Genomic DNA, 21,989 nt, shown 5'->3' on the forward strand with positions numbered 1-21,989 from the left:
TGATACTGAACATCATTCATCCAGACAAAATTTAGAAGCAAGGATTATAAAATGGAGGTTCCATTTTGTTCCCTAAACAATCAAGATATAATATATGATTGTGTAGTCGTTAACAGTTGATATTATAGCTGCTATATATCTTGCTGTTATAAACGAGCAAATTTTGTGATGGCTGTCGAGAGTGAAATGTTACTAAGAATCAACACCAAGGAAACATGGATTCTTTTGGAAAACTGTTCGTTCTTGATTTGTTCTGATACTTGAGATCAAAACCAGTACCATAGAAACATCACAACAAAGTTTTCATGTATTGCCTAATTATATACAAGAACATCCTGACATACATGGAAGTATAAGATCTCACATCAATACAGCAGTTTCAATAAGCTTCTAGGAGGAGGTTCACCAGATGCAGCGTTTGAAAACCTGCTGCAACAAGCTTTCCATAAAAATCTTTGTGAGATTCTTATCAAGGTACATCTACAGAGATGTGTTGCAACAGCATGAAGATATAGGAGAAACTCTAGCAGCAGCACCATACCAGTTGCATGTGTCGTTTTGCTATACTCGTTGAAGTTGGATTGATTTCTCAAGGCAAGGAGCTTGAAGACTCGAACAGCGAGATCCTACGTCTTTTGTTGGAGAATGAGGGTCTTGGCAGAAAGTCCGCTTGTGAATTGACTCTATCAAGTATGGACTTGAGGGCCTGGCGAATGGAGGTCATGCAAAGTTGTCTCTCCGCATTGTTATAATTTCTGTCAGATGTCATCACAAGTACATTTTTTATTCGACCACCCAAAGTCGAAATCTCAGCCGTAACCGTCTTCAGCTGTAGACTCTGGAGCGTAAGTCTCAGATCTGCAAAAAGCTCTGGTCGATCCTCACAACATAGTGATGCCTTGACTAGAAAGTTGCCATCCTTCATTACATCTTCAACTTCGACCCTTACTTCATCGATATCCGAGGGAATGGAGTAACATTTGCTGATTTCAACAGCATTCATCTTGAGTTCCTTCACGTGATTGATCACTTCAGCAAGCAGTGCAGCTTTGTCCAACTGCAGTAAGTAGCCAGTTCATTAGTATAAATAATCTGCTTATTTGTACATAGTTCAATGTCATTTCATTCCCATCTGACCAAAGGTTTATATGCAAATAAAATATTGGAAAAGAATAAAAGTAAACTGGGGACTTCTTAAACATTATTTCTGCTAAATCAAATCTAAATAATATATTCTGCAAAATGGACATGGTGATGAATAAGCAGGACAGCAGTAATACAAGGAAAATATCACATCAAACATGTACGAGTTTCATAAAGAGTTATCGGACAAGTCTTTTCACCAGATAAATCAAGTAAAGATGTCTGGCTACAGAAGATTTTTGGCTGAAAGAACTCATGAAATAGTCAAAAGTTCCCTAAAGACAGTCATTAGTATCGACAAGTATAACAAGCATGTCATACCTCACTAATATGGGCTAGAGTAATTTCCTATGTCATCATAATACCAAGTAAAAAAGAATTATGAATCTATGCAAGCTTCTAGAATAAGTTCCCTACCTCGCAACTTTGACCTAAGTTTTCTAGAATAAGTTCCCTACCTCATTTTCTCTTCCCAAATCCAAGCATGCTCCACCTTCAAAGTCCCATAATAAAATTTACTAAGATCTAGTCAATCCTTGATTTGTCAAAATCCATTTGTTGACAGTCTCATCAACCGAACATCTCATTGGCACCGGATAATAGATTCAATAAAGAATCACTTACCATATCAACTATACTAATTATACAAAGAGAAGCAACTCTACATACCTTCCACCATTTTGACAAGAGAAGATAGATTAGATTTTATGTCAATCCAAGAGAATTAACTTAAGATCATTGCCACATCTAATTACAGCAACTAATTAGAAATGTTTGTTGTCATGTATACACATGATACTTTTACTACGAAAATCCAAATATAAGTGATTATCTGGTAATTTATATAAAAGGGTTCCATAAGGATAACAAGGAGATAACCAAATCAGTTGACTACAATAAATCGACCTGAGAAAATATATGATCGATCAAGGCATCATCTATATGACTGATCCCTTCTGCAGGTGCACCTCTTCCTGTAGGTTTCTCATTTAAGCTGTGAATAATGAACCGCAGAAAAGATAATGGTGATTCCACAACTTTTTTTTTTCTCCAAAAAACTCTTTTCTAACACCATATATGAACCTCCCCTTCAAAATATATCTCAAAGTACCCTTACTCTACATGATCTAGTGGAAAGGTTGATGGGTAATTATAACCACTTTAGCTGCCTTTAATCTCTGAAACTGTTCTTCAAAATAGTAATTTTAAACTCAAGCTCACTACCACCGATAGTGTTTCACTTGCACATAAAACACTTATATGACTCCATTTTTGCCGATGAGGAGGAGGTTGCTTTGAGAAGCACTTTTAAGTTTTAAAGTGGAAGCCAATTCCAGAAACATTTTCAACAAATAGGAAAAATTTTGAGGAAAAAACCAGCAATCTAATGGTTCTGAAGGGTCACACTTTTCTTATATCTTAAAAATGGGCAAAAACAAAATAACTATTATATCTCTTTGTTACATCTTGAATGACCATTATGTATAAGGAATTGCAGTTTGTGTTGACTTTTGCTAGAGTATATCACGTACAAAATTATCATTTGGAGTTTAAATATTGAATTCCATGTCAAACAGCTGATCCTTTTTCACTGAATTTGAGAAATGACAACTATTTTCACTGTTAAAACATTCAGCATATTTGTCATGGAAGTTCACTTGAAGAGAGAAAGGATTGACAAGATACCGTTATAACAAACCATACGAGTTTAAATATTCAGCATATTGAATTCCATGTCAAACAGCTGATCCTTTTTCACTGAATTTGAGAAATGACAACTATTTTCACTGTTAAAACATTCAGCATATTCGTCATGGAAGTTCACTTGAAGAGAGAAAGGATTGACAAGATTCTGTTATAGCAAACCATACAAGTTTTGTTGGATGATATCTTTGTACAACATATCCAGTTTCTTTGTAGCTGACACATTTTCAGGAGGGTAGCAACATAAAATCATTCATATAGTTTAATCTCAATATTACTTGGTGCCCAAAGCATAAGATAATCTTAGAAATCATTAAAGAAAAAAAGCAATTTGGAGTTAATGTTCTGAGATACTTCAGAAATAAAAGAGCTAAATATAATGACTTTGGCTTTAAAATAGAAAAAAAGATAATACACTTCAAGAATCACGTCTGATTATATAGATTATAGATCTTCTGCAAAATTACAGCCAGTAGTATCTTGGTCAAACTAAGCCAAATAAAAATCAACAAATAAGATCTCTTCCATCTTCCTCATTATTACAAAAGAAGAGCAGGTGCCAGTAAGCAAAGAAAAAAAAATCTTTGACAAAGTATAGACTAGAAAAAAAAAACATTTGAAATATGAGACCAAATACACCGAAGATGCATCGACACTAAGCAACTATGAAACTGTGACCTTAAGCTGATGGACCTTTCAATCCACTATGCTTCACAGAGTTTTCTCAAGTTATGCTGCAATGAAGATTACCTTGTAAGTCAACCTTACAAGAAATGATCAAACACTTGAACTAGTACCCAACGGCTAAATGGAACATCTCCAGAGAAACTATCCAAACAAAAAAATTTGAATGATGTTAATGAAATATCAGTGTTTGAACTTTGATTTTTTTAATACTAATATTCAACTCAAATAGTTAAAACTGTATGAACTGAGTACATGTAAGGAATCCTAGAGCACTACCTACTAACCAAAGGAAGCAAATAAAAGAAGGATAAGAACAAATCAACCTCCTATAGGAACAACAAATGAAGCTGCAAAAAGGAAAGAAAGTGAAGACAGAACAGGGGAAAGCAACCACCAACCTTCTCGGTGGATGGGACCATGCTCCTGAGCGTGGCCAGATGCCTATTAATTCTCTCCCTCCGGCGCCTTTCCGCCTCGCAATGGCTTTTCAGCGCCATCACTCCCTTCGCATCCGAGACCCCAACTCCCCCTTTCATCTTCCCTAACCTCGACACCTTCACAAACTCCCTACCATCGCTATCCAACTCCAACGAAGACGACGATGCTAAAGTAGGCCCGAATCCCGACCCAAAACCACCAGAGAACCCTTCAAAATCCCTCACGTCCCTAACAGGAACAGAACCCATCTACTGAAACAACGTTAGAGAGAAGGCCAGATTGAAAGACCAATAAGAGCTTGAAGAAGCAAAACACGCAAAGATCCAAACTTTCTTTTCGTAACTCACGAACCCGGAGGGCGGTTTGGGGGGCAGAACCAAAACCGGAATCTCGGGCAACGGAGACTCCTCGCTTCACCCTCTACTTGCGCACCAAAAATGGATTCTTTTGTCGCTATTCTTCTTGTAATCCGATCAATTGCTTCCATTCCGAGAACCACCGAGAGCTTTGGCGACAAAGACTATTGGGAGAAGGATTTTGGCTTCGATCTTTTATCGAAATCGATCATTTCTGCTTTCTTTCTTGCAGATTCGAATTTCTGTGGCTCGGAATCGAGGAAAGATGAGACCTTTTCGTTGCACAAGGGAAGAATCGAGGAAATCAAAACCAACTACTTTAAGAACATTATCTTGGAGGAAGGAAGACAAGAAGAAAAAAAACAGGAAGGATTTTGGAGTGGAGGCAGAGTGAAACGAAGAAGAACAAACTGGGGTTATATATCCATTGACAGGATTAACAATATGCTATATAAAGATGAGGCAAAATGTGACACTTGCCGTGGTTTAATGGTGAAGATGGAAAGAACAGGTCTTCGGAGAGGAGGCAGAGTGGAAGGAATCACAAAGTGGGACAATGTATCCACTGACAAGACTAATAAACTACTTCGAAAGATGAAGCAAAATGTGACATAGGACTTTGAACAATACTTTGTTGATTGTGATTCGATGACATGTCAATTAGTTCCTAAATTATTGGTGATTTGGTGGGTTAGGCTTGCAGGTTTTGTCCTGATCTCTCTGGTGGCTCACAAATAATTGATGAACAGGGAAACAGAGGACAACAGGCAAAATAGTAGCAACTGCAAAAAATACCATTTCCAGTTTTTTCTCGAGAACAATGTTACTCAAGTAGTTCTTTCCATGTTTCTAATATATATTTAGATGGAAATCGCTAGGGAGTAAAACGAAAAAATCAGTGATGAGGAAGTGATAATATTCCAAGTGAGGTTAAGATACATCTTTGTGAGATCTCATACAGACATAAACACTCGTTCAACGAGGATATAAATGCTACAATTAAAGAAGAAAAAGAAAACAACAAAATAAAGTGACTCGAAGCTACTGAATTTTCTGATTTGCATAAACAAGCAGTTGAATTGCATAAATCATATACTGTAGGAAAATTATTCTGAGAATGATGAATTTTTTTCAGTAGAATTCTACAGTATGATCAACAGACCAACTCGAGATGAAGGCTCTGATATAATCTCCTAGCATTTCATTTTTAGTCCCCACATCTTAGATTGCTTCACTCATTCAACAACTGAAATCTCACAGGCTATCATTGTCAACGAGTGCTGATTGTTGATCTGTCTACCTTCTCTGCTCCTCACGTTTATGGCAGAGCTAATCGTGGCCACGTCTAAGGAACACACTCCAAGTATCAAGGGGATGCAACTCCGTCGGCGGAGCTCTCGCACTACCGTATCTGAGTGAACAAGGCTGAGCCATCTATGCCTTACCCTTTGATGTAGAACCTTTTGGAATATGTTCTTCTTCTCCATGGATTTAACATTCTTTCTGTGAGAAAGAGTCACTTGACAGCAGCCCGTTGACCCCTGCAAGAAAACACCAAACACATCACTATGCATGATAAAATAATTGCCACACTAATGATGCCATAGAGAATAGACTTTTGTTTGGTATTGGTAATTTAATTCCAACATCCACCAACTTCCAAGAGGAAAAGTAAAATGGAACTTCACTTGTTGATAGATTGGTTTGAAATGTTTTCGAACATGACAGTGATTTATGGCATACCCACAAACTTCTCAACTTGAGATTTGTCACACATCAAATCATTTCATTAGCATAAAGAGCATTGAATGCATCCAATTCATGAAATCATGATGATCCGGAAAAAACAAAGGTGTATCCCATCAGCTTTACAAGCATGCTGTCATGGATGAGGTGATAAACTGCAGATATATCTATTTGCTTGGAAACAAGTAGATTAGATGCCCAAAACCAGGAGCTATGTTCTCTTTAAAGTTACAGAGGAAAAATTTGAGAAAGAAACATTAAGTTTTCACCTTTACTTGCAGAGACATAAATCAAGCAAGATCATTTTCCATGGCATCTAAGTTTATCAATTTGTAATGGAATTTCTTATTGACCAAAGCTTTACTCAATTAATCTGTGTAATATTCTTAACTGTGTACTTTTTACTCCATTAATCTGCAAATGTTGTTATGTTTTAGTGTTCTTGTTGGATTGGCATCATTTCTGTATTTTGTTTTTGGTTGAAAAGAACACAGAATTTATTTTGTTTTTCATTCTGCAAAAGTAAAGATTATTTCTCTGGGAAGCCTATCACTGTCAAGAGAGGTTTTGGTTGCTGGTAATGCAGTGTTTCGAGACAAGCCTAAAGCAATTGTTGGTGTTTCCTTCCTAAAGTAAAAGACATCAAAATGTTACAGGAGAGTCTGCAGAAACTTGTAGTTGTTTGCTTTCTAGCCTATTAAGTCTGCATATGCTCCTTCAAGCCAAAGCAGACTTCCTCATCCTATCCTCCATGACAAATGTCAATCAGCTTCCTCTGTTCTGTTGACTTGAATAACAATTTGTTTTCCCATTTGTCAAGTAGAGTTGACATAGCAGAAATCCTTACTTTATCATAGATCTTAGAGGCATAACATCACTGGCATAATCTCGCTACTAAAAAGATTAACCAGAAGGAAACAACCTTCAATCTAAAACTTGTTTCCAGAAACCAGAACCTCTTTGAATGAAACAAATGAATATACCTGTGATTCAGAGAATCAATGCCCTCCAAGCAATCGCTTCCATATGTTCATGGCGGCCTTGTCTTTTGCTAGCTCTCAACTCTGACATGCATATCTTTAAGATATAAATTACTGAAAGAAATAATTTTAATGTATTTGGCCAATGCTTGACCCTTTCTGTACTCGATCTACTACCTTTTTGCATACATCAACAAATTTGTGATAGTCTCAAATTGAACCAAGTCATTATGTTGGCTGGTTCTCATCACAGACGTTGCGACTAATAATTGTTTTTTCATCTATACAATGATCTCCATAAGGAAAATATAGAAAAGAGAAGCAATTTAAAGCAAGAAGCTCAATCAAATGTTATCAAACATCTGCAGTCTAGCAAGTTATTTATTTGTGTCTGTATGCAAAAAGTGAAATGTTGTATTTTGGGTGCTGCTATTGCGTTGTCAATTCTTTAGCATCTTCCTTCAATGCAAGCTCGTGTGCATTTTTCTAAACTTCCTATGCCACCGAGCGTATTGGTATCGAATGCTGCCTATTAGAACCTAAATATCAATGATCCGATTACGATTAGAAAAATACAATGAAGGAACAGATAAAATGTGCAGCAAAATTCTGTCAGGATATCATTTTTCAAAGTGTAGATAGCCACTATAGTTGATTAATCATTTCACGATCTTAATTACTACAATATGGATGAGGGATTATGACAGGAAGAGCGAATATTTGGTTAAGAACTTCGATTGAACCTAATAATATCAAAGAAACAGGGTTTTCTTTCTTCGAAGAAACTTACATTTAAACTCTTGAGCAGTACCCAAGAAAGTAATGCGGAAGCCCATCAACGCAGATCGCCACATAAAGCCCGCCATGCTCCTTCGCACTGCTCCCCGGCCATTCAGAATCCCTAACAAGATCACCCGAACCAAGCATTCCTCCCTACAAAACAATTCGCATCTACATCACACAAAAATAGTTTCTTGGATGAGGCAACCTTGATAGCGACATCAAGCACCCAATGGAAGGGTGATAAGATCAAAGGACGAGCAGAATCCACAGATCCAGAGCAGGCGCCGGCAGGGACGTCACCACCATGGGCTCGGTGGCACTGGCAATGGGGGACGAGCTCCTGATCGGATCCAAAGTGGCAACGCTATGGCCTGTGGAAAGAGATTTGGAGGGGAATAAAAGTGAAAATGAATTCTTACCCTTTTCGCGACGATAGACGCCATTAACGACGACGATCTCGACAGGAGTTGGAGGGTGGCTCGATGGTTCGAACTGATTCGAGAATAACAGTTGTTATTGTGATTAAACGGACCGTTATGTCCAATGGTATCACGGTATCAAATCGAAGAGCCGTCGCACATTAATGACATAAAGAAGTATATGATTAGTGAGTGATCTGTTAAACCTTTCATATTCTCGTGCGTTTCCCTCAAAAGCGTCATATATGCATTCAAATTCCAAGTCCGGTTTGTGGGTGTATATACACCGCTGATCCGAACCGCAACATGTGAAAGACGCCATACTTGGATATAACGGCTGATATAAATGACTACAACGGTGGATATAAAATATCGCCCTCGACCCGATCTCGGTGCCACCATTTCTTTGTTGCCCGACCCAAACAGCAGCCGCGCCACCGAAGAGCTCCTCCTTTCCCGCTGCGCCGCCGCTTCCTTCGTATTCGGTTGATCCCAAGGTAGATACTTCCCTCGGTGCCAGGTTCTTCTCCGGCCGCTTGTAGGGGTCGAAGGGCGCTACACGGCAAGCGAAGTGTTTGATCGAGGACCAAGCGGGGCTTATCGATTGGATCAGTCATTCGAGGACGGATTCTTTGCGATAGGTACAGGTCCATGGGTGGGAAAGGTGATTCTATGCGGCCGACGAAGGATAAGGCGCCTTCGGGGAGGCAGTGGGGTTGATGATTTTGATAGTTTATCTCGAGAATTGGGTGAGGAAAGTCTCGGAGTTCCAGAGATAACTAGCGAAGAGGCGGTTTGATAGCGATTTGGAGGATGAATACAAGGTCGATGATGAGGAGGAGGAAATTGACTGTTTGTGCAGACAGAGAACCCTATATACATCGTTTGGGTTGAACTGGTAGGAAAGGCCACGAAGGAATAGGTAGTCTGATGTCCGCACCATGGGAAAACTTCTTTTTTTAGTAGCATCAAAGATATCCTTCGAAGAATCAATTTTGGGGATATCCTTCCACCGTTCCTTCTATGATTGTTTCCCCTTTTTTTTTTTGTGTCTGATGTGAAAATACTTTTTCGTATCGTTTTAGATTTTGGGATATTTGTTAGTCGACCGATCTATTAGCTTTCTGGATGATGGTTTTGGAGGGGAGGATGACTGTCGTGTTGTGAGTTTCTGTTTCAGTCAAGATTAGATATTTAAACTGTTGGGTTTTTTTGTCCAAACTATGTCAAAAGACTCAAAACTCGATTTTTTTTTGGCTTAATTCATTATAAATTTTTGGATCTGATTTCCTTTTAATGATTTCTTAAATCGTCAAGTTGAGATCTTGAAACAAGCTAGTAGTGCTGGCTATAAGTTACATTCTGATAGTTCCACAGTTTTTAGACGTGATGAGTTCTTTCCTTTGTCATGAACTTGTGACTATGGTTGATTATTATGAGACCAAAGTCTCCAATGTTGGAAAATTCTTGCCAGTTATAAAGAGCATACTTCTATTTTGTTTAGTATCTATCACAAATGTAGGAGGATTTTTGCCACTCATAGTGGAAATTGTAATGCTCTGTTTGCTATTTATTGTGAATTATAGATCAGGTGGTATTAGATAACCTTTGTGAGTTCATTCACGACTTCATTGAAGATCGAGTGTTGTGAAGGAGAACTGCTGGGAGGATATGCATCCTTGGAGCAACTGTAAGGAGAATACAGTCCTGCTGATTCCTTAGTAACAGTCTTGCTGATTCTTCACATATAAGAACTCCAAAGTTAATGTTGTATCGAGATACTGAACCATGAATGCAACTTTGAAAGTCCTAATATACTTATAATACTTCACACGTTAATGACATAAGGAAGTATATGATTAGTGATCTGTTAAACCTTTCATATTCTCCTGCGTTTCCCTCAAAAGCATCATATATGCATGTAAATTCCAAGACTGGTTTGTGTCTGTATATACAACACTGATCCTAACTGCAACATGTGAAAGCTTGACATTGAAGTTATTTCCTTGAACATCTTGTATAGAAACATTTTGCTTCCACATGCTTTTCTGGTTAAGATCAGAAGATAAAATCTAGTGAATTGTGGATCATGCAGGTACATTTTGATCATATAACTTGGCTTGTCAGAGACCTCTGTTTAAGGTATTTAGTTTAAAGAGAGTGATTTCTGCTGTATCTTGAATACTTTTGAATTCTTTGTTCTTATGAACCATCTTATTTTTGTGTTTTCAGTTGTGATCTACACTGGTTTGCATTTTACATGCAACAGAAAAGAAACATTTAGATGAAGCTTCCATCAGTTTCTGAATTTTCAGCCCAGTCAATTGTCTGCAAGGGACCTTACCAAAATCATGTATGATTCATTCTAAATACACATTTTTTGTCTTGAGATCTTTGCTTGATTTATGTTTCCTAAACCCATATTTTTGGAAGCATTTGGAAACTTTAAATCTTTGCTCTTTGGATCTTTGCTATAATTACTTGACTTCTTTTGATAGGATTTAAATGTTAATTTTCTGTTATGGGCTCATAGTGCCCTCCATAGCTCCAGCTATCTGCTGTAAATACCCCTAAATGTGATATGTTTGCTACACCTTTATTTCATAATATTGAAGAGACAAGCTTGTGATACATTTAATTGATAAAAAATGCTTAGTAGGTTAATGAAAGTATGGCTCAAAGTACTCTGAGGCTTAAATTAGAGATGAAGCAGGCATTTCATTTTTTTCTAAAAGCTCAAAAGTGCCTGAATTTTGTTTCTGTAAGATCTGTTAGGCTTCTTAATTTGAATATTTTGGATAGATAGCGTGCTACTACATGCTATATAAAACTTCATTAGCTGGTTCGTGAAGCCAATTCTTTCATAGAAAATACTAGATGTAACTCAGTTATTTTTCTTGGGGTTTGGGTAGGGGGTTTGATCTTTTTTTTCTGTGTTTTAAAGCGTCTGAAAATAACATGTACAAGTAGAATGTTGTTTTTTGTTGTCCTTGCTAATAAATTATGGTAATATTCTGGAAACCAAGCCTCTAATGTTTTTTATTTCTTTTCTCAGGGAACTCTCCACCATTCAGTTTTGGCTTATCCTAAATCAAGCACAGAATACTGTAACTCAATTTCTAATTCTATAGTAAATAGTGTTACTTTTGGGGGTCATGAAAACAAACTTCAATGCTTATCAAAGGCAAACCTGAAGTACCCAATACTGTTTGCCAAGCTACAAGAAAGTGATGCCTTTGAAAGCAAAGGATGCAAATCTTATGAGGATATGCTAGATGCAGATACAGAGAAATCTAGAGGCAATTTTGATATTAAAAAATCATCTGAGGGATCAAGTGAGTCACATTTCAATGAAGATGAGGTATCAGGTGCGCTGTCAACGTCTAACGAAAAGTTCTTGGAGTATCCACTTAACTATGAAGTGTGCCTTGGCAAGTTACGGGCTGTATACTTGCATGTATTGGCTGCAGAACAGTGGAATGCTTCTCGTTTAAATAAGTGCCACAGGTACTATCCTTAAGTTTTTGCACTTTGTGCATCATTTGATATCAGATTTTTGTTTTCATTTGGTTTCAAGAAATAGTGATGCACAGTTTAATACTACAGCTTGATTTTTTTGGCAGATCCTACTTGGAAAGTGCCACGAATTTGATTCATTATATGGCATTAAACTCACTTGATGTCGACGAACTTAAGCAAGAACTTTGTTCATCAGGCCTTGTAGATTTGGAACAGACCAATTCCCATGTTCTTGCAAGTATTACTGCAGCCATCAAACTCCTAAAAAATCTACAACCCAATTCGTATGACAAGAACCACAAAACATGGCCATTGGATGTGATACACCATGATAATGTTCAGGAGACTGAAAACTATGTAGATTTTGGCATAAGTGCAATGAGAAAGAAGGCATCTATGAACAAAGCAGCACTATTTGGACCTGCTCAAGATGAGAAAAACATAAACATAATGGTGACAGTTGGTAGAGAAGCAATTGACAATGAAACCTTGCTCAGTGATCTCGTCAATTCAGGCGCAAATGTAATACGCATCAACTGCGCACATGATGACTCAACTATTTGGAGCGAAATCATTAGACTTGCAAAGCACTGCTCACAAATGTTGGAAAAACCATGTCGAGTTCTTATGGATTTAGCTGGGCCAAAGTTGAGGACAGGACCAATGAAGTCTGGTCCACAAGTTATGAAATTATCCCCTAAAAAGGATGCTAAAGGTGATGTCATGTTTCCAGCTCAAGTTTGGCTGTCTCGTCCAGGTTGTGCCCCTCCTACTCCCTCAGCAGTAGATGCAACTCTTTTTGTAGAAAGTGGTAGATTTTTTAATGAAATTGGGATAGGCAATGTGCTCGAATTTGTTGATTGTAGGGGTAGACGAAGGTCACTCAAAGTCTCTAAAAGACTTTCTGCTTCTAGTGGCTATGGCTTCATTGCAGAGTGTTCACGGACTGCTTATGTTGGCTCAGGCACCAAATTGTGCATACAGAAGAAGAAGGGTAAGTCTTCCTGTGGAGAAGTAGTGAATGTGCCTGCAGCAGATCAGTTCATTAGGGTGAGAGTGGGGGACTTGCTGACTATTATTAGAGAACCTAGTTTAATATTTGATGAAATTGGTGCTAGCACATGTGGTGCTGCAAAGGTAACATGTAATTCTGGTCGTCTTTTTGATTCTGTGAAACCTGGAGACCCTATAGCTTTTGATGATGGAAGGATCTGGGGAGTTGTTCAGGGAACAAGTATTAATGAAATAGTTGTCTCGATATCTCGTGCAAGTCCAAAGGGTTCAAAACTAGGCTCTGAGAAATCAATAAACATTCCCAAGACTGAGATACACTTTGAAGGCTTGACCTCGAAGGATCTTGTGGATCTTGAATTTATTGCTGCTAATGCTGATATGGTAGGTATATCATTCATTAGAGATGTACATGACATGGAGATTGTCCAGCAACAACTGAAGAAAAGAAAGCTTGCAGAGTTGGGTGTTGTGCTGAAAATTGAAACTCAAAGTGCCTTTGATAGGCTGCCTCTCTTGCTGCTTCAGGCAATGCAGTCTCCTAACCCTTTCGGGGTTATGATTGCTAGAGGAGATCTTGCAGTGGAATGTGGATGGGATCAGATGGCTAGTATTCAGGAAGAGATCTTGTCCATTTGTAATGCTGGTCATGTTCCTGTTATATGGGCAACCCAAGTTCTTGAATCACTAACCAAAACAGGCATTCCTACTAGAGCTGAGATCACTGATGTTGCCAGTGGAATGAGGTAACGTTGAGCACCACAGTTTTTTATCATTCCTTTTGTGCAGTTGTTGAGGTAAAATAGGCTTATGATCGTCCACTGAGATTTGAAACCAAGGCTCAGAATACTACACATACCAGGCTATACCAACCAGTTCCTACCAGTCCAGGCCGGTTCCAATATGATACTCACACTTTTTCTAAACCTTGTCTGGAACATTTAGCAATAGTGAGACCAACAAGTTCTATATGTTTTAACTTTTACCTGAACCCATCCTATATTTTTCACTATGCCTCTGAAGCAGTAAGCCATGGTGTGCAGGCAGTAAGGCCTAGATCAGTGATTTCAAAGTTTGCTTTTGATCACATGACAACCCTGCCATTGCATATGGTAGAGTTAATACCCAGAAATTATATTGTCAGTTCGCCACCCATATTATTTATCATTGCATTGCATGATAGTAGAGTTAATATCATCATTGTCAAATTTGTTTCTTTGGTCCCTAAGTTTGTGACAATTGGGAAGGAACCTTGTAACTTAAACATTTTGGTTACTGCATATTTTTTGTGAAACAATGCATCACTAAGGTCCATAAATTAATGGAGAGGAGGAAAGCTAGAACTATTTCTTATTCTGTCCAAGTGCCCCAAAACATCAAAGAGGAGGACATCAACTTTTTCCTATATGTTTCAACTTTATCAAACAGATGTGAGGCCTATAGTCGATTAAAAATATTCCATTGCTTTTGCAGGGCAAGTTGCATTATGCTGAACAAAGGGAAGTACATTACGGAAGCTGTTTCAACCTTGAACACTGTACTGGGCAGCTGTTCCACAAGTAAGAAGAATATGAAGACTTTAATGAAGCCACTTTTCCCCACAAGTTGAATGCAAGTTGCTTTTGCAGCATATCCTTTCCACATAACTTCTTTCTCAGAATTTATATGGTAAATGTTGGTGTCTGTACACAGATGTCGTAGGAAGGTGTTGCATCATCATGAAGTGATTCTGTAATGAAAACAGATCACTGATGCATAACTTGGAGTCATGTTGAAAATTTGGTGAAAGTAGTCTGTTGTTGAACAACCTGTGTTCATGTTGCAGGTCTGCACATAACTTTGTAGATTGCAAAACCTGTAAACTTCATTGTATGGAGGTATTGAACTGTTGTAATCTTATGCTTGAACCAGCCAGCAATGTTCCTTAGCTTATCACATCATGTTTTCGCCCTTTTCTTTTCCATGTTGTAAAGGTAGAAATTTTGTCACAGATGTCAGCATGTTCAAATGTGTTGTGAAGTTTCTTTAGCAGCACTAAGGGAATAGCCAAAGATCAACATGTATTTGGTTCCTTTAGTTCCTACTATGTAATAAATACATATATAAATAAAATTAAACTAAAGTTCTTGCACTAAAATTTTCCCTCCTTTAGATTTCTGCAATCAACATATTATGGAAAAGAAATTGAGAAGAGCATTATTTTTATTATTATGGAAAATTTTCTTTTATATGATTGAGGATTGCATAATAAAACCGTTATTTTCTCTAATAACGGTCGTTAAATTTGCGATACTTGGATGTAACGGCCGATATAAATGACTACAACGGTGGATATAACATATCGCCCTCGGTGCCACCATTTCTTTGTTGCCCGACCCAAACAGGCGCCGCGCCACCGAAGAGCTCCTCCTTTTCCGCTGCGCCGCGCCACCGAAGAGCTCCTCCTTTTCCGCTGCGCCGCTGCTTCCTACGTATTCGGTTGATCCCAAGGTAGATACTTCCCTCGGTGGCAGGTCCTTCTACGGCCGCTTGTAGGGATCGAAGGGCGCCACACGGCAAGCGAAGAGTTTGATCGAGGACCAAGCGGTGCTTATCGATTGGATCAGTCATTCGAGGACGGACTCTTTGCGATATGTACAAGTCCATGGGTGGGAAAGGTGATTCTTTGCGGCCGACGAAGGATGAGGCGCCTTCGGGGAGGCAGTGGGGTTGATGATTTTGATAGTTTATCTCGAGAATTGGGTGAGGAAAGTCTCGGAGTTCCAGAGATAACTAGCGAAGAGGCGATTTGATAGCGATTTGGAGGATGAATACAAGGTCGATGATGAGGAGGAGAAAATTGACTGTTTGTGCAGACAGAGAACCGTATCTACGTCGTTTGGGTAGAACTGGTCGGAAAGGCCAGGAAGGAATAGGGAGTCTGATGTCGGCACCATGGGAAGACTTCTTTTTTAGTAGCATCAAGGACTCGCCAATCACCAAGGCTCCATTACCAACAGTAGAAAACAAGTATCTGAATCACTTCCTTTACTACCATATTTGTTGCTTTATTGGCTTAAAAATACTTAAACAATTACATACTCACTCTATTGCAATTATGCTGAAGTATATATGCCCGATGTTTTATATAGCTGTATTTTGTTGTTTGATAATGTGTTTTTGCCATCTTATGCACCTTTTTGTTTCTTTTCCCTGTAATTTTTCACTTTTGTTGTTTGACTTGAAGCTGATTCTGCAATTTTTAGCTCTTCACTGTCGAATGATAGGTAGTTCACACTCAATTGTATTTAGTCATTTTGAAGAGTGAATTTGAGGGTACCATCAACAGCCTGCTTTTGTCTTGGGCTTTTGCAAAGAGCTTGGATAGATGCTGTCAGCTGTTGTTGATGGCTAGAAGTAGAGGGTCCACTTTGGGTACAGAGTGCTGACGACAGTCCTTGCATCGGCATAGAAGACTGGTGAACTAGAATCTTGGGCCTAGATATCACCAATGTAATGCATTATTACCTGTTACTTGGATACACTATTTCATCTTTTGCCTTGTTAGTTGAATGTTCCTTTCAGTAGTTCCTTCATTCTGATGTGACTTGTATCAAACTTGTTGCTTTGTCGGTACAGGTGGAGTGGGCAGTGGTGCGTCCAGAGATGAAGAACTAAGAATCAGCATATCAACCATGGCTTGAATTATGTAGTTCCAGTAAAAATATTGGTTCAGAATCAGCTTGTAACTCTTGCTAATGTGTTTAGCCCAGGCATAATACTCAGCCCCTGGTTTACAAGCAAGGTAATTCTCTAAAGGTCTGTTTATTCCCTGTGTTCTAAGAAACTGATTTCCAGATATCTGTTTTCTTTAGAAGACACATGGCTTCTACCCTATAAACAAAATGGAGCAGTTTAAGATTTTTCTACAAAACTACATGATGCTTCAATTTATTCTCAACCTTTGTCTGGCCAGTTTGATCAGTTCTCTCACCGTTCTTTGGACAGAGAGGTTATCTTATTAATCATTTTTGTTATTCCCCTTTGCTTTAATCTACTAAAAATGAATAAATGTTTCATTCAAAATATGTGATGGAGTTTAATTTATAACTATTCCTTGTTGCAGTTGTTTCTCACATGCTTCAATATGGTTTTATTGTTGGCTGTTAATTGGGTATGGGTGATGGAAAAGAAATCCTGTTGTCTTAACTTGTACCATTAGGTATGCTCAATCAGTGTACTAAGAACATTGAGGTTGATAGGATTGTCCTTTACCTTTTGGCTGTTTCTACAGTTGGATGTCATAATTTGATGCTGTACATCATGTGTTCTTTTCTTTAGGAAAATACATTTGGAATGCAAAATCTTATAGCTTGTTGGATCTTGCATCGGCTCTTCTTCTGGACCGAGAAAGATCGTGGCGAAGGCTTGATGAGTACATAGCGGATGGCACTAGATACTGCATCTCGGTAACTAAAATTACTCGGCCGCAATTAGCTGATGGAGTGGTCATCATTCTTGTTCATTGTAATTGTGAATTGATATATATGGTGTAGTTCTTGCTCATTCAAAGATATTTTCTGTAAGACCTGCTAGAGATTGATTTTTAGAAGAAACGCAAGTCAGCTGGAGGAGAAATCAAGCCTTGTGTTCATGGATTCATGACCAACTAATACAGTATGGTTCATCAAGCATGCATGCGAAGATGTTCTATTTGCTCTTCATGCGACATGTTGAACCAACATTAGATTCATGCTTCGAATGCTCCAAGCCTCTTGGCGCATTCAACACTACCTTCTAATATTTGCTCCACAGAATACTTGTACTTGAACCCCATCTCTTCCAGCTTAGTAGAACTGCATGGAATCCTTGTCCCCTCCCCTTCCACCCTGAAACCAGCCACCAGTAAAACCAATTAACTCGATGCCTACTAAGAAGGAGGAGGAAGAGGAGGAGGAGAAGCAGAAGCTCACTCTCGGATCGGTATGGGAAGTTGAGGATACTTCTCAGCGTAGTGATCGACGATGTCTTGCATTGTTGGGTAGGCGACGGCACACAGAAATCTGCCGGACATTGACTCCCTCTCCATGCAGAATACATGAGCTTCGCAGACATCCTCGATGTGTACGAGTGGTACTGATCCCAGCACTGCCTGCAGACACCTCAGACTCTCGTGGGGCAACTTCTTGCCGGTCAGCGGCGACACCATTACTTCCACGCTCTGTGGCGTATGAGGTATAATCGCATCGCCTCCTACCAAGGCGCACGTTAGGCTCACCACCTCGAGTCCTCGCTCTGCTTTCTCGTTCGCCATCAGTAATTCTTTCTCGGACAGCGTCTTCGACGTAAGATAAGCCTATGGCCTCGCATCGAAGGCTTAGTGACGATAGGTGTGATATGAGAGAGAGAGAGAGAGAGAGAGAGAGAGATACCTTCAGAAAATCGTAGGAGAGGTTGAGAGGAGTCCAACAAGACTCGTCGATGGAATCCTTGAAGCCGGTGTCGTCTTCCTTCAAAGGCGACGCAGCTGTGACAGAACCAGTGTAGATGACGCGCCTCACCGTTCCGGAGAGCTCACACAACCGCAAGATGGTGCGGATCGCTGACACCGCCGCTTCGCTGGTGTCTTTGAACTGTGTCATTTATAGAAAACACACATGGGTGTTGAAATTGGATGCATGCGTCTCTCTCTCTCTATAAAGAGATCAAAGTTCCTTAACCTGGGAGTTGGGGCTGTGTTGCATGGGGGTAGCGACGAGGAACACGTACTCGCACCCTCGGATCGCAGGCTCGAACGTGTCTGCAGTGTAGAGATCGGATTCGAAAAGAGAAAGCCTTGCATCAGCTCCAGGGAGGCTCCTGAGATGCCCAACCTTGGAGTCATCTCCTGCCGTGGATACACATGCTCTGATCAAGTCTGAGGAGATGAAGCCGACCTATACTATACTGTGGAGATACCTGAGTTCCTGACTGTAGCATGGACGTGATAGCCTCTCTGCAAGAGCTTCTTGACAAGCCAAGAACCGATGTAGCCTGAACCACCTGTCACACACACTGTTCTCGTCTTCTCCATTTCAATCAGATCTCTCTCTCTCTCTCTGATTTCTCTCCCCAACGAAACGCAGGCTATTCTCTTTATTTATGACATGCAACGAAGTAGTTTCACGTGGAGCCACGTGGGAAGTACGTTGCAACGTAGGTCACTAGAATTGCCAAACTTTATCATCTAGCTACCTACTCTGGGAAATGCAAATGTCAAACCTTATCATCTCAGCATAAAAATTATAATTATATTAGTATTTTATAAAAAAATTTAATATTAATATTACAAATTAAATAATAATAAATCAAGATCAAAATTATGTAACTTTTAATGTCATTTAGAAAACTTTTATTTAATCTACAAATGCACTATTGTCCGATCCAAAAGATATAATGATATCGATCTGTAAATAAAACTAAATTAGCTTTCTTTTCTCTTTATATATTTTTACGAAACCATTATAAATGATAGAATATGAACTTTGAGATGATGAGAATATATCTTGTATCGTGTATAATATCTAAGAGTTCTTATCGATTTGTAGACGAAAGTATAAAGTCTAGAAAAAAAAATAGGCCAGTCCCTCTCAAGATCATATTCTAATAAAATATTACTAAAATAGAATTTTTTTTTATTAGTTGATAATCATAATCAGAATCTCAGATATATAATATATATCTTGTCTAATTAAATAGAGTGACACAATCTAATATTTTTTCACTTAGTCGATCAATTATAATTTATATTATGCAAACCTACCATCCTAGATCATTTTAACAACTACAAGTAAGATAAAACTTAAGAGTATACTTTATAAATAATATTTAACAAATATTCTTTGATCTAATTTATTTATTAATAATAAAATAATAATTATAATACTTATTAAAATATTAATCAACATAAAAGAAAACTCATATTATGATTGCAATCATGATAAAACAACAATTAGAATTTAAATATCACAAATAATAAAACTTTATCAATATTTCGTATAAAAAATTATTTAAAAAATCACAATTTTATTTTTAAAATTTCATAAAGACCCTAAATTAGACCGATAGCCCTATTTAATTAGGCTAACTCAGTCATACATAAGCCCAAATAGATCAATCAAAATTAAAAATTAATTTTCTAGTCATACACTCAAAATATTAATTAAAATTAATCAATTTTTTAGATGAGGGCATAAATCGGATATATTTTACTTCCAAACGATATAATCATAATTTTATCGGGACATCTAATCTAATGATCACATCTAAGGACCATCATTCGTTGGTGGAGCTGTCGCAATACCCTGTCTGAGTGAACAAAGCCATCTCTTTGATGTACAACCTTGTGGAATATGTTCTACTTTTCCATGGATGTAACATTCTTTACGTGAGAAAGAGTCGAACGTGTCCATACTTTCAAAGCCTCCATGATGTCCAACGTGTTGGCCCCATTAGCCGATTGACCTTTGTGACAAAACACCAAACACATCCCTATGTATGAGAATAATTGCTACACTTTTGATGTCACAGAGAATAGACTTTTTGTTAGGTATTGGCAATTAATTTCAACCGGTGCCGTACCGAAGTGTACCGCCCGTATCGGGCGATACATACCGATCCGATAGATACTCGGTACGTAGATCGTTTGATATCATTACAGTACTACACTGTAACACTGCTACAGTATATAAAAATAATATAAAATTATTGATACATCAAGGTGTATCGTTCGGTACGCCCTGGTGTACCGTCCGGTACATTGGTACCGTACCATATCGAACCCGGATCGAAACTCTGGTACGGTACGGTATAATGAACCTTGATTTCAACATCCACCAACTTCCAACAGGAAAAGTAAGAACGGAACTTCTATTTCTGTAGTTTGAATGTCGACGTTCACTCGATGATAGTAGATTGGTTTGAAATGTCTTCGAACATGACAGCGATTTATGGCTTACCCACAAACTTCTCGAGTTGAGATTTGTATCACGTATCAAAACCAAAAAAGGTGTATCCCACCAGCTTTACAAGCATGCTGTCATGGATGAGGATATAAACTGCAGATAGACACCTATTTGCTTGGAAACAAGTAGATTAGATGCTCAAAACCTCTTTATTTTAAGTTACAGAGGAAAAAAAATTTGAGAAAGAAACATTAAGTTTTCACCTTTACTTTACTTGGAGAAAGACACAAATCAAGCAAATCTAAGCTTATCAATTTGTAATGGAATTTTTCTTATCGACCAAAGCTTAGAGAACAGATTGATGCAAACCTCATAATTAGGAATATTGAAAAGAAAAATTGAATCCTAGTAGCTAAAAATTTAAGAAAAAAAAAATGTAAACTGGTAAGTGATATTGACGCAAATGTAATACAACTATTCGGAGCGAAATCATTAGACTTGCAAAACACTGCTCACAGATGGTGGAAAACCATGTCGAGTTCTTATGGATTTAGCTTCGAGGACTGGACCAATGAATTCTGCTAGTATTCAGGAACATATCTTGTCCATTTGTACTGCAGCTCGTGTTCCTGATATATGGCCAACCCAAGTTCTTGAATCACTAACCAAAACAGGCATTCCTACCAGAGCTGAGATCACTGACGTTGCCGGTGCAATGGGGGTAAGGTTGAGCACCACAGTTTTCCCCGCAAGTTGAATTGCGACTTGCTTTTGCAGCATATCCTTTCCACATAGCTTCTCTCTCAGAATGTATATGGTAAATGTTGTAGGAAGGTGTTGCATCATCATGAAGTGATTCTGTAATGGAAGCAGGCCATCGATGCATAACTTGGAGTCATGTTGAAATTTTGGTGAAAGTAGTCTCTTGTTGTACAACCTGTGATCATGTTGCAGCACTGCACATAACTTTGGAGATTGCAAAATCTGTAAACTTCATTGTCTGGAGGTGTTGAACTGTTGTAATCTTATGCTTGATCCAGCCAGCAATCTTCCTTAGCTTATTACATCATGTTTTGGCCTTTTTCTTTTCCATGTTGTGAAGGTAGAATTTAAGTTTCTGTAGCAGCCAAAGATCAACATGTATTTGGTTTCTTTAGTTCCTACTATGTAATAAATACATATCTAAATAAAATTAAACTAAATTTCTTGCACTAAAATTTTCCCTCCTTTAGATTTCTACAATCAACATATTATGGAAAAGAAATTGAAAAGAATAATATT

At 38.3% G+C, this 21,989-nt stretch overlaps 3 protein-coding genes and 1 long non-coding RNA gene across 11 annotated transcripts; 2 read left to right on the forward strand and 2 right to left on the reverse strand.

Annotated features, from left to right (window-relative positions):
• Nucleotides 1-281: 281 nt before the first annotated feature.
• LOC135663286 (transcription factor bHLH30-like) lies at nt 282-4,887 on the reverse strand. The gene is made up of 3 exons (XM_065176791.1): nt 4,324-4,887; nt 3,933-4,223; nt 282-1,057 (listed from the first exon to the last, which is right to left on the reverse strand). The coding sequence occupies exons 2-3, from the start codon at nt 4,218-4,220 to the stop codon at nt 590-592; spliced, it is 756 nt and encodes a 251-aa protein (XP_065032863.1). The 5' UTR covers nt 4,221-4,223; nt 4,324-4,887; the 3' UTR covers nt 282-589.
• Nucleotides 4,888-8,641: 3,754 nt separating this feature from the next.
• On the forward strand, nt 8,642-14,723 carry LOC103991348 (plastidial pyruvate kinase 4, chloroplastic). 5 transcript variants are annotated; one of them, XM_018829239.2, is made up of 7 exons: nt 8,646-8,753; nt 9,843-9,946; nt 10,352-10,398; nt 10,489-10,609; nt 11,312-11,763; nt 11,880-13,532; nt 14,260-14,723. In XM_018829239.2, exons 4-7 carry the CDS (start codon nt 10,541-10,543, stop codon nt 14,393-14,395), a joined length of 2,310 nt encoding a protein of 769 aa, XP_018684784.2. In that variant the 5' UTR covers nt 8,646-8,753; nt 9,843-9,946; nt 10,352-10,398; nt 10,489-10,540; the 3' UTR covers nt 14,396-14,723. The 5 variants fall into 5 exon arrangements, with proteins under 5 accessions (XP_009409041.2, XP_018684784.2, XP_065032867.1 ...); XM_065176793.1 differs by lacking the exon at nt 8,646-8,753 and adding an exon at nt 8,760-9,178; XM_009410766.3 differs by lacking the exon at nt 9,843-9,946 and having other exon boundaries at nt 8,642-8,753.
• Nucleotides 14,724-15,012: 289 nt separating this feature from the next.
• On the forward strand, nt 15,013-17,351 carry LOC135663289 (uncharacterized). Of its 4 annotated transcripts, none has more exons than XR_010508234.1 (5): nt 15,013-16,278; nt 16,405-16,570; nt 16,641-16,777; nt 16,892-16,987; nt 17,107-17,351. It is a non-coding gene; the product is annotated as an uncharacterized LOC135663289 (long non-coding RNA). The 4 variants fall into 4 exon arrangements; XR_010508236.1 differs by having other exon boundaries at nt 16,644-16,777; XR_010508235.1 differs by lacking the exon at nt 16,641-16,777 and having other exon boundaries at nt 15,015-16,278.
• A 41-nt stretch (nt 17,352-17,392) lies between these two features.
• On the reverse strand, nt 17,393-18,913 carry LOC135663288 (NADPH HC-toxin reductase 1-like). Its single transcript, XM_065176797.1, has 5 exons — nt 18,724-18,913; nt 18,486-18,652; nt 18,198-18,398; nt 17,739-18,121; nt 17,393-17,654 (listed from the first exon to the last, which is right to left on the reverse strand). The coding sequence occupies exons 1-5, from the start codon at nt 18,836-18,838 to the stop codon at nt 17,516-17,518; spliced, it is 1,005 nt and encodes a 334-aa protein (XP_065032869.1). The 5' UTR covers nt 18,839-18,913; the 3' UTR covers nt 17,393-17,515.
• Nucleotides 18,914-21,989: the final 3,076 nt, after the last annotated feature.

Source organism: Musa acuminata, unplaced genomic scaffold (genome assembly GCF_036884655.1).
Source record: "Musa acuminata AAA Group cultivar baxijiao unplaced genomic scaffold, Cavendish_Baxijiao_AAA HiC_scaffold_696, whole genome shotgun sequence".
NCBI lineage: Eukaryota > Viridiplantae > Streptophyta > Magnoliopsida > Zingiberales > Musaceae > Musa > Musa acuminata.

Coding starts and splice junctions, on each gene's coding strand:
- LOC135663286 (XM_065176791.1), bottom strand. CDS start 4,220: ATGGGTTCTGTTCCTGTTAGGGACGTGAGGGATTTTGAAGGGTTCTCT. Junction 1,058..3,932: donor TGGTCCCATCCACCGAGAAG/GTTGGTGGTTGC, acceptor TACTTACTGCAG/TTGGACAAAGCTGCACTGCT.
- LOC103991348 (XM_009410766.3), top strand. CDS start 10,541: ATGAAGCTTCCATCAGTTTCTGAATTTTCAGCCCAGTCAATTGTCTGC. Junction 10,610..11,311: donor AGGGACCTTACCAAAATCAT/GTATGATTCATT, acceptor TTCTTTTCTCAG/GGAACTCTCCACCATTCAGT. Junction 11,764..11,879: donor CGTTTAAATAAGTGCCACAG/GTACTATCCTTA, acceptor TTTTTTTGGCAG/ATCCTACTTGGAAAGTGCCA.
- LOC135663288 (XM_065176797.1), bottom strand. CDS start 18,838: ATGGAGAAGACGAGAACAGTGTGTGTGACAGGTGGTTCAGGCTACATC. Junction 18,399..18,485: donor AACACAGCCCCAACTCCCAG/GTTAAGGAACTT, acceptor TAAATGACACAG/TTCAAAGACACCAGCGAAGC. Junction 17,655..17,738: donor CTTCCCATACCGATCCGAGA/GTGAGCTTCTGC, acceptor GGCTGGTTTCAG/GGTGGAAGGGGAGGGGACAA.